General features: G+C 72.1%; 5 protein-coding genes across 5 annotated transcripts; 2 read left to right on the top strand and 3 right to left on the bottom strand.

Annotated features, from left to right (window-relative positions):
* Positions 1-1,470: 1,470 nt before the first annotated feature.
* On the bottom strand, positions 1,471-1,920 carry AURANDRAFT_16391 (hypothetical protein; the record flags this gene model as incomplete). The annotated part of the gene is made up of 1 exon (XM_009040875.1): positions 1,471-1,920. A coding segment is annotated over one exon (450 nt), but the record flags the coding sequence as incomplete, so codon positions are not given.
* A 7,415-nt stretch (positions 1,921-9,335) lies between these two features.
* On the top strand, positions 9,336-9,500 carry AURANDRAFT_9561 (hypothetical protein; the record flags this gene model as incomplete). Its single annotated transcript, XM_009040888.1, has 1 exon — positions 9,336-9,500. A coding segment is annotated over one exon (165 nt), but the record flags the coding sequence as incomplete, so codon positions are not given.
* A 311-nt stretch (positions 9,501-9,811) lies between these two features.
* On the bottom strand, positions 9,812-11,939 carry AURANDRAFT_65893 (hypothetical protein; the record flags this gene model as incomplete). The annotated part of the gene is made up of 2 exons (XM_009040874.1): positions 9,812-11,605; positions 11,811-11,939. 2 exons carry the CDS (start codon positions 11,937-11,939, stop codon positions 9,812-9,814), a joined length of 1,923 nt encoding a protein of 640 aa, XP_009039122.1.
* Positions 11,940-12,162: 223 nt separating this feature from the next.
* AURANDRAFT_65892 (hypothetical protein) lies at positions 12,163-12,973 on the top strand (the record flags this gene model as incomplete). The annotated part of the gene is made up of 2 exons (XM_009040889.1): positions 12,163-12,752; positions 12,964-12,973. 2 exons carry the CDS (start codon positions 12,163-12,165, stop codon positions 12,971-12,973), a joined length of 600 nt encoding a protein of 199 aa, XP_009039137.1.
* Positions 12,974-13,679: 706 nt separating this feature from the next.
* On the bottom strand, positions 13,680-14,435 carry BGL3 (hypothetical protein; the record flags this gene model as incomplete). The annotated part of the gene is made up of 1 exon (XM_009040873.1): positions 13,680-14,435. A coding segment is annotated over one exon (756 nt), but the record flags the coding sequence as incomplete, so codon positions are not given.
* Between the last annotated feature and the right edge of the window lie 1,748 nt (positions 14,436-16,183).

Raw genomic sequence — 16,183 nt, 5'->3', positions numbered from 1 at the left:
GGGCGGCGGCGGCGGCGCCTCGGGCCGGAGGAGGCCGAAGGCGCCCCGGAGCGCCAGGCGGCGCGCCGCGCGCCGGTCGACGGCGGCGCGCGCGGCGCGCGCGACGGCGGTGGACGCGAGCGCCCGCCGCGCCGCGGAGAGCTCGGACCGGCGGCCCGCGAGGTCGCGCTCCATGGCCTCGAGCGCGGCGACGCGGTCGTCCATGTCCTGCTCGCGCCGCGCGAGCGCGCGCTCCTGGGCCTCGAGCTCCGCGTCGCGGTCGTCTGTTTGCGCGCGGCGGCCCGCCTCGGACGCCTCGAGCCGCGCGAGCTCCGTCGGCGTCGGGGACGACGCGTCCTCGGACCAGGGGCTCACGTCGGCGAAGTCGTCGGAGCCCTCGGGCGTGTCGAGCGGCGAGTCGGACACCCAGGCCTCGGGCGGCTCGTCGTCGTCGGCCGGCCGCGCGAGCGGCGGCGGCGGCGGCAGCGGCGGCCGGCCCGCGCGCGTCGGCGCCGGCGCCGGGTCGTCGCCCGCCGCCGCCTCGCCGCCCATGGCGTGCGCCGCGGCGACCTCGAGCCAGCGGACGAACGCGAGGAGCAGCCGCGTCTCGTCGTGGCGCCAGAATGCGGACGCGACGACGGACGCGAGCAGGTCCCGCGCCTCCGTGCGCCGCTCCAGGCCCCGCGGCGGCGACGTCGCCGCGTCGCCGCGGCGCCCGAGCGCGACCTCGTAGCGCAGGGGCGGCGACTCGGCGCGGTCGAAGCCGTCCTCGAACGCCTCGGTCTCGTCGCCCGCGGGGCTGTACAGATCCTCGCCCTCGAAGTCCGCGTCGCCGTCGAGGACGCGCTCCTCGGCGCGCGCGCGCTCGTACTCGCGCGCGTCCGCGCGCGCGACCTCGGACGCGATGGACTCGTCGTCGCTCTCGGGCGGCGCGCCGCCGTCGTCGCCGCCGCCGCGGCCGTCGTCGCGGAAGCCGTAGTCGTCCGCGTCGTCCTCCATCTCGCCCGCCGTCTCCAGCGACGCGGGGCCCGTCAGCTCCTCGTCGAAGTCGCCGTCGCAGGCCGCCAGCGACGCCGGCGCGTCGCTCGTGCGCCAGCCGCTGTGCTCCACGGCGTCGCCGGCGCCGTCGCCGTATAAAGTCGCGAAGTCGTCGTCCTCGTCGATGCGCGTGTCGCGCATCATGCCGTCGCCGAAGACCGACGATCGCTGGGCCATTGCGCGCACGGTTGACGGCGCGACGACGCTGCCCGGTGTGAGACTTGAGTGGCGCGAGCTCTCAAATCAGTGGCAATTTCCTTCGCGGGGGGTCGCGGGTCTAAGACTAGCCGCGCTCGCGCGCGCGCCGCGTTAGAGAACCACTGCGCCGTCCTAGATGGCGGAGAGGGCCCAGAGGACGGGTACGAGCACGACGAGGATCGCCGTCCACGTCGAGCAGCGGCCCGGCGGCGCCGCGGCCTTGCCCGGCGCCGCGAGGTCGCCGAGCGCGTCCCGGCTCGGCATGCCGCCGCGCGCGTGGTCCTCGACGCACTGGCGCGCCGTGGCCCGGAAGCCGTCCATGTCGCCCGCGCGCATGACGTTGCCCGCGTCGCAGTTGAGCGGGCTGTCCGGGTTCGGCGCCGAGAGGAGCGCGCGGATCGCCGTGCACGCGGACGCGAGGGTCCAGGCCGGGCTCCACTCCTGCTTGAGGATGTCGAGGCAGATCTCGCCGGAGACGCCGTGGATGTTCGGGTGGAAGATGGGCGTGACCATGCGGACGGTGGGCGGCGCGAGCGGGTACTGGCCGCACGCCTTGATCTCGAGCTCGAAGACGCCCCGCTCGAAGGGCGTGCCCTCGGGCCCGCGCACCCAGGCGCGCCAGTCCATCAGGTTGTCCTCCGACGGGCAGAGCAGCAGGTCCGGGTCCGTCGACCGCCGCGCCTCCGCCGCCTCCTTGCGCAGGCGCTTGTACATGGTCGGGGCCGGGGGTCGCGCGGCGACGCGGCGCCCGGGCCGGCGAACCGATGCGGCTGCGCGACGGGGCGCGTGCGACGCGGCGCGCGCGAACCGATGCGGGGCGCGGCAGGACGACACGTAGCTTGCGAAGCGCTTCGGCCGGGAGAGCTGCATCCGCAGCATCATGCATGTGCAACTTTGGCTCGTCGGCACGCTGCCCCGATCGGCTGGTCCTCCGTCGCCTGGCTGCGCTGCGAGCTCGTGAACGAGCAGCTCGAGCACTTCCCCAAGTTCCTCCAGCACCGGAACAAGCAGCGCCTCACGCGCAGCTACGCCGCTCCGGCCACGAGCCCAGTCGCAATGCCGCGCCCGCAGGTCGCCCGGCCGCGCGTCTTCCACCTCTCGGCGGCGGCGAAGGCGCACAAGCACCTCACGTGCCAGGGCGAGGTGGCCCAGGTCGTCGAGTGGATCGAGGCCGACGTCGCCGACGTCCACTGGGTCGAGTCGCTGCTCGGCTACGCCTACGTCTTCGCGGGGCTCCTCTTCGTCGTGGGGTCCGTCTACTTTTTGCCGAGCTTCTCGGCCTACGTGGAGGCGGGCTGCTACCTGTACCTCGTCGGCGGCGTCATCTACTTCGCGACGTCGCTCTTCGACATGGAGGAGGCGTCGCACGTGTCGCACCGCTTCGAGGTCACGATGAACTTTCTGTACCTCGTCGGCTCCGTCTTCTTCAACGGCGCGACGGTGCTCTACATCCCCGAGGTGTCGTCGCGCCTCGGGTCCGAGACCGCGGGCCGCTACGGCTCCGGCGGCTTCATCATCGGCTCCGCGCTCTTCATCTTCGCGTGCTTTTTGAACGGCGCGCACACGGGCGACGCCTTCTCCGGCGGCTCCAAGGACGCGCGCCTCGCGAAGGTTTCCGTGTTGGCGACGACGAACGCGACGATGTTCGGCAGCTGCCTCTTCCTCGTCGGCTCCGTGCTCTACATGCCCGACCTGGGCTGCGCCGAGGAGACGGCGGTCTACGGCACCTACTGCTACCTCTGGGGCAGCGTCGCCTTCGTCGTCGCGGGCGTCCTCCCGCTCCTCCGCACGCGCAAGGTCGAGCGGCTGCAGCACCCGCCCCTCGACGCCGCCAAGAGCGCGGCGAACTACGTCCTCGTCTAAGCCAAGCGCCCTAGAATCGTCGCGACGAGGGCCGCGACGGGCGCCGTGCCGTCGACGACGACGGCGGCGGCCGGGTCCGGCCGCTCGAGCGCGCCGTACTGGCTGTCGACGAGGGACGCGGGCATGAAGTGGGTCCGCCGCGCGACGCGCGCGCGGACGACGGCCGGCGGCACGTCGAGGAAGACGAACGTCGCCGCGCCGTCGAACGCGGCGCGGTACGCCGCCTTGAGCGCCGAGCACGCGACGACGGCGCCGCGGCGGCGCCGCGCGGCCGCGGCGACGGCCGCGAGCCAGGGCGCGCGGTCGCCGTCGTCGAGGGCCTCGCCGCGCGCCATCTTCGCGACGTTCGCCGGCGGGTGGTAGTCGTCCGCGTCGAGGAAGTCGAGGCCCAGCGCGGCCGCGAGCGCCGCGCCGACCGTGGACTTGCCGACGCCGCAGGGGCCCATGACCACGACGGTCCGCCGCCGCGGCCGCCGGAGCCGCCAGAGCCGCAGCGCCTCCTTGTCGTCGCCTTTGCTCCACGCCGCGCGCGACGCGAAGGACTCCTCCTCGACGACCTCGAAGAGGCACGGCGCCGCGGCCTCGAAGGCCGCGTAGGCCTTGTCCCGTCGCACGGCCGTGTCGACGGCGACCAGGACGACGCCGCCGGCCGCGAGCGCCGCGGCCGCCGCGCGCAGGAGCGGGCCCACGAGGTCCAGGTCGTAGACGCAGTCCGCGCAGAGCACGACGTCGAAATTTTCGCCGAGCGCCGCGTCGTAGGGCGCGCGCCAGTCGAGGGCGACGCAGGCGACGTTTACGCCGTTGGCGGCCGCGTTCGCCTCGAGCGCCGCGACGCGGTGCGGCCGGTCGCTCAGCGTCGCTCGCGCGCCGGCGAGCGCCGCGGCGATGCCCGCGGCGCCGCAGCCCGCGCCGAGCTCGAGGACGCGCGAAGCAGGGGCGATGCGCTCCGCGGCGCGGCACAGCAGCACGGACCCGTCCCAGACGACGGCGCCCGTCTCGCTCGAGCCGTCGTCGGTGCCGGCGCCGCCCGCGTCGACGCCGCGCAGCTGCTTGTCGCGGTCCATGGGGATGCGCAGCACCATCGTGTTGCCCAGCGCGAGCGAGAAGCTCGACGACGCCGCGTCGACCAGCGGCGCATCCTCGTCGAGGGACCGGAGGCCCAGCCACTCGGACATTGCCAGAACCCGTAGCTCGCTCGCTGAGATACGAGTGGTTCAACGACGGCTCGTTGCGCAGTTTCATTCGAGCTCTCCCGCTCGTCGACCGCCGGCGTCGTCGGCAGCCCTCAACGTCCGCAGTACCCATGGCGTCCTCGGCGCGGCGCCCGTCGGGGCAGCAGCTCCTCACGATCACCGCGAGCCGCGACGGGCGGCACCAGAGCGTGCACCCGATGTCCATCATCGGCACGGAGGGGTCCCTCAGCGACGACAGCAACAAGGGCTGGCGCCCCACGGCCTTCTTCCGGTCCGAGGCGTCGCAGGACGGGTCCGCGGGCGACGAGGGCTCCCTGGCCTACAACCCGCAGCTCGAGCTCCAGGTCGCGTCGAGCACGCTCACCCGCGCGGTGCGCCGCGGGTCGCGGAGCCAGTGCCTGCCCTGGGCCCTGCAGGTCACGGAGACGGGCTGGCGCGACCAGTTCGCGGCGCCCTCGACGCCCGACTTCCTCGCGCGGAGCCTCGCGCCGGAGCGGCGGTCGTCGACGCAGAGCGAGCACGAGCCGAAGAAGAAGCGGAAAAAGAAGAAGACGATCGTGATGGCGCCGTCGAACCAGAAGCCGCCGCCCGCGGGCGTGACGCGGCAGACCGTGGCCTTCCAGAACCAGATGGCCGCGGGTCTGGAGCGCTACCAGCGCGCGGTGAAGGCGCGCGACGCGCCGCGGCGCGGGTCCCAGGTCCCGGACGTCGACGGCGGCGACGACGACGAGCTCCGGACGGACTCCGGCGGCGAGGAGGAGGAGGACGACGACGACGAGGAGGAGGAGGACGACGACGACGACGCCGAGGCCGCGGCGTCGCTGGCGGCGAATTTGAAATTGAGCATCGGCGGCGGGCCGGCCGAGGCCGACGACGATGACTCCGTCGCGCGCCCCAAGAAGCGCAAGAAGCGGCGCGAGGCGCTCACGGCGAAGCTGCTGCTCCAGAAGGTGAAGAAGGACAAGGGCGTCACCGAGGTCGACGTCGCGTCGCTCATCAAGATGCCGGAGGCGAAGGTCGCGCGGCCGTCGTCGTATTTCCTGCAGATCTGGCTCGACAGCCACATGCGGCTGAAGCGGCGCCTCGACTCCGTGTCCGACTCGTCGGGCAAGCCCGAGATGAGCGTGCTCCTGCGGTCGTTCTGCGGGCTGCTGGAGCTCGTCATCGAGATCAAGCTCAAGGGCGACTCCGCGCACGCGCGGAGTAAGGACTCGGCCGCGGAGCGCGTCGCGCGCCTCGAGGAGGTCCGCGTCCCCGCGCGGCCGCGCCACTCGAAGCTCTACGACGCCAAGCCGCGGAAACTTCTGTTCGCCATCGTCTTCTTCCGCTGGTACGACCGCGCGCGGCAGCAGATCGCGGACCGCGAGGCGCTCCGCCACGAGCGCGAGCTCAAGCGCGGCGTCCACTCCTTCGCGCCCAAGCTGCGGGCCGAGGACAGCAAGCGCCTGGGGACCATGCTCGCGCACCTCCACGGCATCGACGCGGCGGACCACGACGCGGACGCGCACTACGACCGCGCGTCCGTGCGGAACGCGATGGACGTCGCGCGCCGCGTGGCTTCAACCCGACTTCAATGTGCGCGCATTCGAACGGTTTGGACCGATATCTTCGACCGTGCGTCGAGGGCCCAACGAGAGCAATTGATTCGTCCAGAAATCAGCCACATCGACGTCGATTTGACCGAGCGAGAGCGTTCTGAAGTTTGGTTGGGATAACCCAGCTCACCGTTTGATTTCCACACAGGTCGCGCACGTCGAGGAGCTCGAGGACCGCAAGTCGAAGCGCAAGGCGGCCTGGGCGCGCCTCGCGGCGCCGCGCCCGGACCAGATGCACCCCAAGGCGCGGCCCGCGTCCGCGCCCCAGGGGCCCGCGGCGCCGCCGCGCCGCGCCGCGCCGCCGGCGCGGCCGCGGCCCAAGTCGACGACCGCGACGGCGTCGCCGCGGCGCTGGCTCCGGGAGGCCGACGAGGCGGCGCCGGCGAGCTCCCTGGAGCGCCACCTGCGGTCGAACGGCCACCCGACGGACGCGCGCGAGGCCGCGCTCCGCCTCGGCGACTGGCCTTTCTTCGCGCCGCCGGAGCCGCGGCCCAAGGCGCCGCCCGGCGGCGTGCTCCTGCGCGGCGGCGACCGCGACGCCGACGGCTTCGACGTGTCCGACCCGGCGTCGAGCCCGCGGCGCCCGGGCCTCCGCGCGGAGCGGAGCGGTTCCGTCTTCGACCCGGCGGAGGCGTTCGGCCGGCGGTCGACGACGCCCTACCGCGCGACGATGCGGCTGCGCGCGGCCGACGACGCCGCGCCGCACCGCGCGGGCCTCCCGCGGCCCCAAAAGTTCGCGCTCGCCCACCTCCTGGGCCCCGACTTCGACTCCGCGCCTCCGAAGAGGACCGCGGCCACGCGCCGGTCCCTCGTCGCCGCCATCTGCCGCCGCATCGCCGTCAACTAACACAAGACTAAGCCCGCGGCGACCATGGTGGCCAGTGCCGTGGCGTTTCCCCCGGCCGCCGCGAGCGCGTCCCCGCGCGGCGCGCAGGCCCCCGGCGGGCCCAGCGCCGCGTAGCGGTCCCGCGCCGCGGCCACGAACGCCGGCTGCTCCGTGACGAAGCGCCGCTCCGGGTCGTCGCAGTCGCGCGCGGCGCGCTCGAGGAGCAGAACCCCGAAGAGGCGCAGCGCGCGCCAGCCGCCGTCGCGCGCGGCGGTCTCCAGCGCCGGGAGGAGCGCGAGGGAGGCCTCGAGCGGGAGCGTGCACCGGGGCACGTAAAAGTTGTCGACCATCTTGAGCGCGTCGCGCGGCGCCGCCGGCGCCGCCTCGGCCGCGAGCGCCTCGAAGGCCAGCGCGAAGGCCTCGCCGTGCCGGCCCTCGTCGCGGCAGAGCTTGGCGAGGAAGACGGCGCAGTCGCGCCTGCCCGGGTCGTACGCGGCGCAGCGCCCGTAGAACGTCCGCGCTCGCGCGAAGTCGCGCGTGGAGAAGTGGTGCGCGTGCGCGAGCCAGCGGAGGGCCCCCCAGGTGTGCTCGTGGGCGCCCGCGAAGGTCGCCCGCTCCCGGGCCAGGAGCGCCTCGTCGACGCGCGCCGTCAGATATTTCACGCCCTCCGCGACGTGGTAGTCCGTCTGCGGCGTCCGCTCGTGCTCGCCGATGCCGAGCATGGCGTCGAGCGCGCTCAGGTGCGTGACGCCGAGGTAGAAGAGCGTGTGGGGGTCGTCGGGCCCGAGGTCCGCGAGGTCCATGTCCAGCAGCTCGAGGTCGAAGAGGTAGCGCGCGTACCTGTGTGGATTCCAACCACTGGTTTGGGGGGTCCCACCAAACTTCAGAACTCTTTCTCTCGGTCAAATCGAAGTCGATTCGGCTGATTTTTGGACGAATCGATTGCTCTCGTCGAGTTCTCGAAGCGCAGCGAAAAAGTCTGGTCCAAATCGTTCGATTACGCGCACATTGAAGTCGAGTTGAAGATTTGGAATCCACGCAGGCGCGTACGACTGCGAGTGGCCGTGAGAGGTCGCGGCGCTGTGCCACGTGTCCCGCCCGCGCACCTCCCGCTCCGCGAACTCCCAGGGGAGCACGTGGGCGCGCTGGGGGCCGGGGCCCGCGTTCGGCTGCACGAGCTGCTCGTGGAGCTGGTGCTCGAACGTCAGGTTCGCTTCGTGCCGCACGAGCCAGTTCATCGTGCGGCTCGTCATGCCGTTGCGGTCCCAGACCTTGAAGAGGAAGGTGCGCTCGTCCGCGTTTAGGTGGGCCCGGCTCGCCCGGGGCGCGTCGAGCTCCCAGTCCGGGTCGAGGACCAGGACGTGCGACGCCTCGGGGAACTTCCGCCACGCCTCCCGGAACACGCCCGTGCGGCCCCGGCCGAAGCCGTCGAAGCGGAAGTAGAAGACCCAGCGCGGGACGTCGGGCAGCGCCTCGGCGACGGCGCGCGCCGACCCGTCGCGGCTCCGGTCGTCGATGCCGCAGACGACGAAGTCCGCGAGGCCGGAGAAGGCCGGCAGGTTCGCCCGTAGGTTCGCCTCCTCGTCGCGCACCATGAGCGCGAGCAGCAGCGTCGGCGCACCGGCGGCGGCGCACGACATTGTGAGGATTGCGACGACGAGGGAGGACCTCATGGCTGTCATCTTTGCGCGCGGGCAGCCATGCCGGCCTAGATTGCTGCGCTGGTTCACTTTGGCTCGAAGTGCTTCACCTTTTGCCTGCTTGGGGCGCGGTCTCGGGCCGATGGAGGACGCCAAGGCCACATCGACCGTCGCGGGAAGTCTGATGGTCGCGGCGCGCCTCTCGAAGGTGGAGCTCGACTATCACATGATATTTAAGGGCTGCGCGAACTGCTCGGCCCCCGCGGAAATCACCTGCCCCTGCTCCACGAAGCTGTTCTGCTCCGAGGCCTGTCAACGAGTTGTTTGGACGGAGCGCGGCCACCATAAAGTCTGTCTGCTGCTCCGCGAGATGCGGGAGGCGGCCGATGCGCGCCGGGCTGCGCAGCGGTCGCGCGCGGACGAGGCGCGCGCGCGCATCCGCGCGGAGCACGAAGCGGCCCGCGCGCGACGCGAGGCAGAACCGGAGAGGAAGCCGCCGCTCTCGGAGCGTATGGGGTCGCGGTGCCCGATCTGCTTGGAGGACTGGGATGTCAACGTGACGCACGCGTTTCGTTCCTGCTGTTGCACGCAGGTCTGTTGTTCCTGCAGAGATCAGCTCCTCAAAGAGATGGGGCATGGTAAACCGTGTTGTTTCTGTCGAAGACCGAGCGATGAATCTCAGGAGGTGTTTTTGGCAAATCTTAAACGCCACGCCAAAGCCAACGTCCCGGAGGCTGTTTTTTCTCTTGCTTATGCTCAACAATACGGTCATCTTGGCCTCGTGAAAGACGCGAAACGAAGCGTCACGTTTTACCATCGTGCCGTCGAGCTCGGGAATGTGGAAGCGATGTTTTGTCTTGCATTCATTTACCAGCGCGAATCATTTGCCTTGGACCCCGACAAGGCGGCGGCGTTGTACCGCGCTGCTGCGGACCGGGGCCACCATGGTGCGCAGTACCAATACGCGTTCATTTTGGACCGTGCTGGGCGCGGCGGCTGGGACTCGGCGGTTCAGGTTTTTTCTTATTTCAAATTATCAGCTGAGCAAGGATTTACCGCCGCGCAGTTAAACGTTGGCGATGCCTATGAGCACGGCAAAGGCGTCGAAGCCGATTTGGAAGAGGCCGTGCGTTGGTACCAGCTCGCTGCACTGAAGGGCAACGAGGGTCCGGCCCGGCGTGCCAGAGAGGTGCTCGATCGGCTCGCCCAATCGACGCTCGCTCGGCTTGTCGTCGACGACGACGTCGTCGACGCCGTGCGCCGGCAGCACATGAGCGTGTCCGACGCGCGCGCGTTCGCCGCGGCCCTCGACGACGACGAGACGGAGTAACATCTTAAGCCACGCGCGAGGCCGCCTCGGCGCCGCCCGGGATGGAGAGGAGGTCGTAGTAGGCGCCGCACGTTGCCGTCACGGTCGTTCAATTCATGACCAGACAATGACATGTACCGCAACGAGCCTTACAATCTAAAATGGGACCTCTACGTGTTCCAGGTGTCGCGCTTCCGCGCGCCCTCGTGCAGGATGCGGTCGCCGACGCGCCGCGGGATCGCCCACGACCGCGCGGCCTCCGCCGTCGAGCCGCCCGGCGCCGGCGCCGGCGACGCGAACGCGAAGGCCGGCGCCGGCGCCGGCGCGCCCGCGCTGGGCCCGTCCGGCGGCGGTGGCCGCGCGTCGTGGTCGGGCGTCCAGACTCGCGCCGGCCGGGCGCGCGTGCCCGCGTTCGGCACCGGCGGCGGCGGCCGCGGCGGCGGCCGGCCGTCGCTCTCGGGCGTCCAGACTCGGTACGTGGGGCCGGGCGGCCAGCCGCCCGGCGGCGCCGGCGGCGACGCGCGCCCGTCGGGTCCCCGCGGCCCGTCGCTCGTCCAGCCGGCGCCCTGGCCGCCCCAGGCGGGACGCGGCGGCGGCGGCTGCCACGGCCTCTCCGGCGCGGGCGGCGCCGGCGGCACGGCGTGCCACCCGCCGATGACGCGCCGCTCGACCATCGCCGCCTGGACCTGCCGGTGCTGCCCCTCGGCGACCGCCGCCGCCGCGCGCCACCACGCGGGCGGCTGCTCGGCGGGCTCGGCGCGCGCGGCCCACGAGTCCCCGGAGTCGGGGAGCGCCGGCGGCGCCTCGAAGTCGTCGGGCTCGCCCGGCCGCGGGGCCGCGGGCGCCTCCCGGGCCGCCTTCTTCGGAGGCGGCGCGTCCGCGGCCGCGCGCTTCCGCTTCCGCAAAGACGACGCCGGCCCGCCGGACTCGACGTCCGCGATCGCCTTCACGAACTTCTCCGGCTTGCTCTTACAGTGCTTGAGCACCTTGCGCTCCTTCTTCTTGAGCGCGAGCGGCCAGTGCGTCGCCAGGAGCCGGAGCGCGTCGTCCCGCGGGACCACGCCCTCCGGGAGGATCTTCTTGTGGCGGACGGCGCGGTGCTTCGCGTAGTTCGGGTGCGGCGTCCAGCGCACCTGCGCCCGGAATCGGCCGCCGAAGGCGCCCGGCTCGATGTCCATGCGGGCCCTTTGGTTGTGCGCGAGGAACGGGCCCAGGACCTCGCGCGCGCTCAGGTCGTAGAGCAGGAAGACGGCGTGGCTCGCGTCCCGGAGCCGGTGGATGTGCGCGCCGGACGTGCCGAAGAGCCGCCGCGACAGCACCTCGCCCCGCGTCGCGGCGCTGCAGTGGACGACGAAGACCGTGCTGCGGTGGCGGAAGCGGAGCAGATCCGCGCCCTCGTCCGCCGCGACCTCGCCGGCCTCCGAGCCGTCGCCGTCCTCGGCCGGCGCCTCGGCCGCGGCGTCCTTGAGCCACGCGTTCTCGGCCTCGAGCCGCGCGTTCTCGTCCTCCTGCTGTCGTTGCTTCCTCTTCTTCTGGTTCCTCGTCTGCTTCGTCACCTCGCCGGCCTCCGAGCCGTCGCCGTCCTCGGCCGGCGCCTCGGTCGCGGGCGCGTCGGCCGCGGGCGCGTCGGCCGCGCGCGCCTTGGCCCCGGGCGCGTTGGGCGGCGCCTTTAGCGCCTTGTCCACGCGGATCTCGGCCGCGCGGACCGCCCGCGACCGCCAGGCGAAGCCGGCCCACGCGCCGCCGTTGTCCCTCCGCCACTGCTCGTACAGGTGCGTCTGTTTGTAGGTGTTGCTGTGCTTCTTGATGGTGCGCCACGCCCGCGCCGGGAACGCGTCGAGGTACGCCTTGACGGAGCCTTCGTTGTCCACCGCGGGGACGCCGACGCGGACGAGCAGCTCGAGGTACGTCGCGTCATCGGCCTCGGACCAGGGGCCCTTCGTCTCCCGCGTCCGGCTCGCGGCCTGGATCAGCGCGTGCATATCCGGGTTCCTGTAGTGCTCCGCCGCGGCCGGCTCGGACGACGTGGCGGCGCCGCGGGCGCACGCGGGCCGCGGCGCCGCGGCCTCCGCCGCGGCCGACGGCTCGAGGACGATGGGCGCGAGGACGATGGGCGCCGTCGGCGGCGCGTCGAGGCGGTACGCTTCGGGGGTACGCGGGGGCGGCGACCGGCGGGCCGCAGACGAAGGTCGCGCGCGCGCAGTCCTCCTCCGGCGCCGCGGGCGCCTCGGGGGCCTCGGCGCCCCAGTAGAGCAAGGACACGGTCGCCCAGTACTCGCGGAGCCGCAGCGACAGCATGCGATCCTCGCGGCGCTGCGCCCGTCTTTCAGGGCTTTCCTTAGTGCGCATCGCAGCGTTTTAGTTCGACGGAGCGCTCATGCCGGCACCCGCGGGGCTCATGCACTCGGCTGTGTCAGGTAGATGTTACACTACAACATGCTCCAACCAAGGTGCGGGCCTTCTCGACGAAACTATAGCAGCCATCCGCAGCCCGACCGCCGTCGCCGGGCAGCCCGGCGCGATGCTCGCCGGCACGACGTTCTGCGTGCTGAGCGCGACGTGCTACGTCGGCCTGAGCCTCCTGGAGCGCTACCTCGAAGGCGAGGCGCGGGATAAGGGGCGGGCCCTCCTCAGCGGCGAGGCCGTCGAGGAGGACCAGGCCACGGCCCTCGCGCGCCTGCTGCTCATCTTCTTCCCGACCTGCCGCCTGCCGGCGTCGGCCTGCGCCGAGGAGGCGTCGCGCGAGCGGTCCGGCACGTGCCAGGAGCGCGCGAAAAACCGCCGCGCGTCGCTGGCGGCCGTCGCGCTGCTCCAGACGCCGAACCCGGAAACGAATGGGGCGCCGCCCGCGCGCGACCGGCCCCTCGTCTACGTGCTCCTCAAGGCGCTGGATAACGTCGTCTGCCTCGCCGGGCCCGCGAGCCTCTGCTTCGCGGGCCACTCCGACCTGACGTCGCGCGCGTTCCGCACGGCGGCCGTCGCGCGCGCGCTGCTGCCCGCGTGCGTCACGCTCGACGTCGCCGTCGCGCAGATCGCCGCGCTCATGGACCTGGGGCGCGAGCAGGTCGCGGGCTTCAAGATCTTGAATTTCGCGGTGCGGGGCTTCGTCTGGTGCCTCTCGGCGGGTGCTCCGGGCGGGACACGGGTGATTCAACGTCGCTTCGACGTGGGTGTTCTGCGCGCGATTGTTCCGGAGAAAGGACCCACGCTTCGAGAGCGCTCCGAGGGATGATCGCTCGTCCAAACATGAGCCGAAACGAGTGGAAAATGACCGAGATAGGAGCCTCCAAAGTTGGGAATTTCGCACCCGTGTCCTGCCCAGGCGGTCCTAGTGCTCCACTCGTCCGGCTTCGACGTGTCGGCGCTCTACGGCGGCTTCGGCCTCTGGGGCGTCGTCATCGGCTACGCGTCGCGCAACATCCTGGAGGACTTGTTCGCGGGGCTATTGATCGTCTACCGGCGCTGGTTCACGGTCGGCGACTACGTCGTCGTCGGAGGCGTCGGCGGCTGTGTGGGAATCAACCGTCCGATTACGCGCAAATTGAAGTCGGGTTGAAGATTTGATTTACACACAGGTCGGCGGCACCGTCGAGGAGGTCTGGGTCACGTCGACGAAGATCAAGCTTTTTTCCAACGGCGAGCGCATCCACATGGCCAACAGCAAGATCCTGGCGTCGGGCGTCGTCAACCACAACGAGCGGACGACGCGGCGCGTGAACAAGTACTGGCACCTCGCGCACGACTCGGACCCGGCCGCGGTCGAGCGGTTCTTGGAGCGGCTCGACGCCATCGCCGACCGCGACGACATCCGGCCCCACATCACCAAGTTCGGCGAGGCGCCGCACTTCGGCGCCCACGTCATGAACCTCGAGCTCGACGGCATCTTGGTGGAGAACGTCTACTTCATCAAGAACGGCCAGTCCGCGGTGCTCTGGAAGCGGCTCGAGACGGCGACGAACCTCGCCGCGCTCCGCGCGCTGAAGGACCTCGGCCTGAAGCTCGCGGCGCGCTACCCCGCCCGCTCCTAAATTTGCCGTCTTACTGCTCGGGTTCCGACTCGCGCCAGGACCGCTGGAAGACGCGGACGCTGTCGACCTCGAGGCAGGCCGGGAACGCGGTGTCGTCGATGCCGTACTGGCCGCCCCAGCCGCCGATGGCCAGATTCAGGAGCAGGTGGAAGCGCTTCGAGTAGGGCCAGTCGCCGGGCCCGCGGCCCTTGTCCTCGACGCGGAGCGCCAAACCGTTGTCGACGAAGATCTCGAGCGCCTTCGGCGTCCAGTTCATGGCGTAGGTGTGGAACCCCCGGTGCGCCGTCGGCACGAGCTTGGACTGGGACCGCTGGTGGCCCACGCAGGGGTTGTGCTTCGTACTGTGGGCCGCCGCGTGGATGAGGCCGTCCTGCTCCCAGCCGACGTGCTCCATGATGTCGATCTCGCCGCTGTGGGGCCAGCCCCCGAAGGCGTCGTCCGTGGGCAGCATCCAGATCGCGGGCCACAAGCCCCGCCGGCTCGGCGGCAGCCGCGCGCGGACCTCGACGCGGCCGTAGAGCCAGTCTCCCCGGTGCTTCGTGCGAAGCCGCGCGGACGTGTAGCGGCAGCCGTGGGACCGCTCGAGGCGCGCGATGATGCGCAGGCGCCCGTCGCGGACGCAGGCGTTGTCGAGCTTGTCCGTGTACCACTGGGCCTCGCAGTGGCGCTCGTCGTGGATCCAGTCGTTCGCGTCGCACTGGTACTCCCACCGGCTCGGGTGCGGCACGCCCTCGTAGTCGAAGACGTCCTGCCAGCAGAGCCGGTACTCGTCGGGCAGGCCCCGGGGCACGGCGGCGACGACGAGGGGCGCCGCCAGTTGCGGCGTCTTCTCCCGCGGCGCCGCGGCCGCGCGCGGCGGCGGCGGCGCGGGCTTCTTGAGGGAGGGCGCGCGCTCCAAGGGTCTTTTCGACCCCAGGGGCCCCAAAAGCGCGGGCGCGAGGGCGGCCTCGAAGGTGGTCGGCTTGCCGCCGCCCGGCGCGGGGAAGTGGCCCCCGGGCGCCAAGTTCGAAAAGGGGTCGCCGTTCCGCAGCGCGCGGACTGTGGGAGACACGGTCTTCCGCCAGCGCTCCGGCGACCCGAGACCGCCGCCCGGCGACGCGCCGCCGGCCAGGGCCAGGGCCGCCTTGACGCGGGGCAGCTTGTTCGCCGCCGCCGCGGCCGCGCGGCGGCCCGCGGACGCGTGGGGCTTCGGGTATGTTTGGAGTTCGCCGGACGCGTCGCGCGCGAGGCTCTCCGCGCGCGCGCGCGCGATCTCCCGGGCCGGCGACCCCCGCAGGGGCGCGCCGGGCTTGGGCCGCGGCGGCTTGACGCCGGGGCTCCCGCCGCCGGGCGGGCCGTCGTCGAAGAGCCGCGGCAGCCACCGCTCCGTGAGAGCGCGGCCGTCGGGCTCGGGCCTCGGCTCGCCGGCGTGCGGCGCGCCGGGCCGCGCGGGCGGCGGCAGCGCGGGCACGCGCGGCGGCTCCGCGCCGTTGACCTCCACGAGCTTCGCGCGCTCCTCGCGCAGGCGCCGGAACTCGTCCTCGCGCGCGAGCTGCGAAATAGGGGGGTGCGGGAGGCGCGATAGGGGATGAAGCGACGCACCAGCTCGCGGCGCGTCTTGCCCCGGCGCTTCACGCGCCGCGCCATGGCCGCGGGCTGCGCACGGGCTGCGGAACGGCTGCCTCGGCGGCCTGATTCACGCGACCATTCCCTCACTCGATGAGCGGTGACTGCTAGAAGAGAATGCAAGATCGAAGAAACATCACCCTGGAAGTGAGAGAGCTCCCAGCGCGCTTTATGGCTCCTCCACGTTCCTAGCTCCGCAAGGCCCGGCTCCCCCGCGCGCCCGAGACGCCACCATGACGATGATCCTGAGCGGCCTCGACATGACGCGGTACCGCGAGTCGCTGTCCCCGAAGAAGAAGGCCGGCGGGCGGCGCAAGGGCTTCGACGTGGGCATCTTCTTCGACTTCGACCCGCGCAAGGCGAAGAACCACAAGCTCCGGGGCCCGCTCCAGACGCCCTTCCGCGTCACGGCCATGGTCGACGGCCGCCAGCACACCTTCAAGCTGCCCAAGGGCGCGACCATGGACAACTGCGGCGCCATGGTCGTGAGCCAGTGCCACGTGACGGCCGCGTCGGACGTCAAGGTCCGCGTGGAGCTCGTGACGCTGGAGCAGTCGCGGTCCAGCGTCGCCGTGGCCCACAAGGACTACGGGCGCAAGCTCCTGCGGGTCATCAAGGACCTCATCAAGAAGATGCCCGACTCGGACAGCGACGACGACGCGCCGCCGCCGCCGCCGCGGCGCATGCGCACGCTCAAGGCGCCCGTGGGCGTCGCCGCGGCGTTGCCCGAGCTCCTCATCACGACGCGCCGCGACGCCGCGGCGCGGCGCCGCCGCCACCGGCCCCAGGGCCTCACGCCGCGGACCGCGCGCGCGACCGCGCCGGAAACGACCGACGGAACGCGCCGTCCGGCAAAAACGTCAAACCTCTCTAGCTCGGTCACATCGAAGTCGTTTCGGCTGATTTTTG

Source organism: Aureococcus anophagefferens, assembly GCF_000186865.1.
Source record: "Aureococcus anophagefferens unplaced genomic scaffold AURANscaffold_17, whole genome shotgun sequence".
In the NCBI taxonomy this organism is placed as follows: Eukaryota; class Pelagophyceae; order Pelagomonadales; family Pelagomonadaceae; genus Aureococcus; species Aureococcus anophagefferens.
This window is presented reverse-complemented; position numbering and strand designations above follow the sequence as displayed.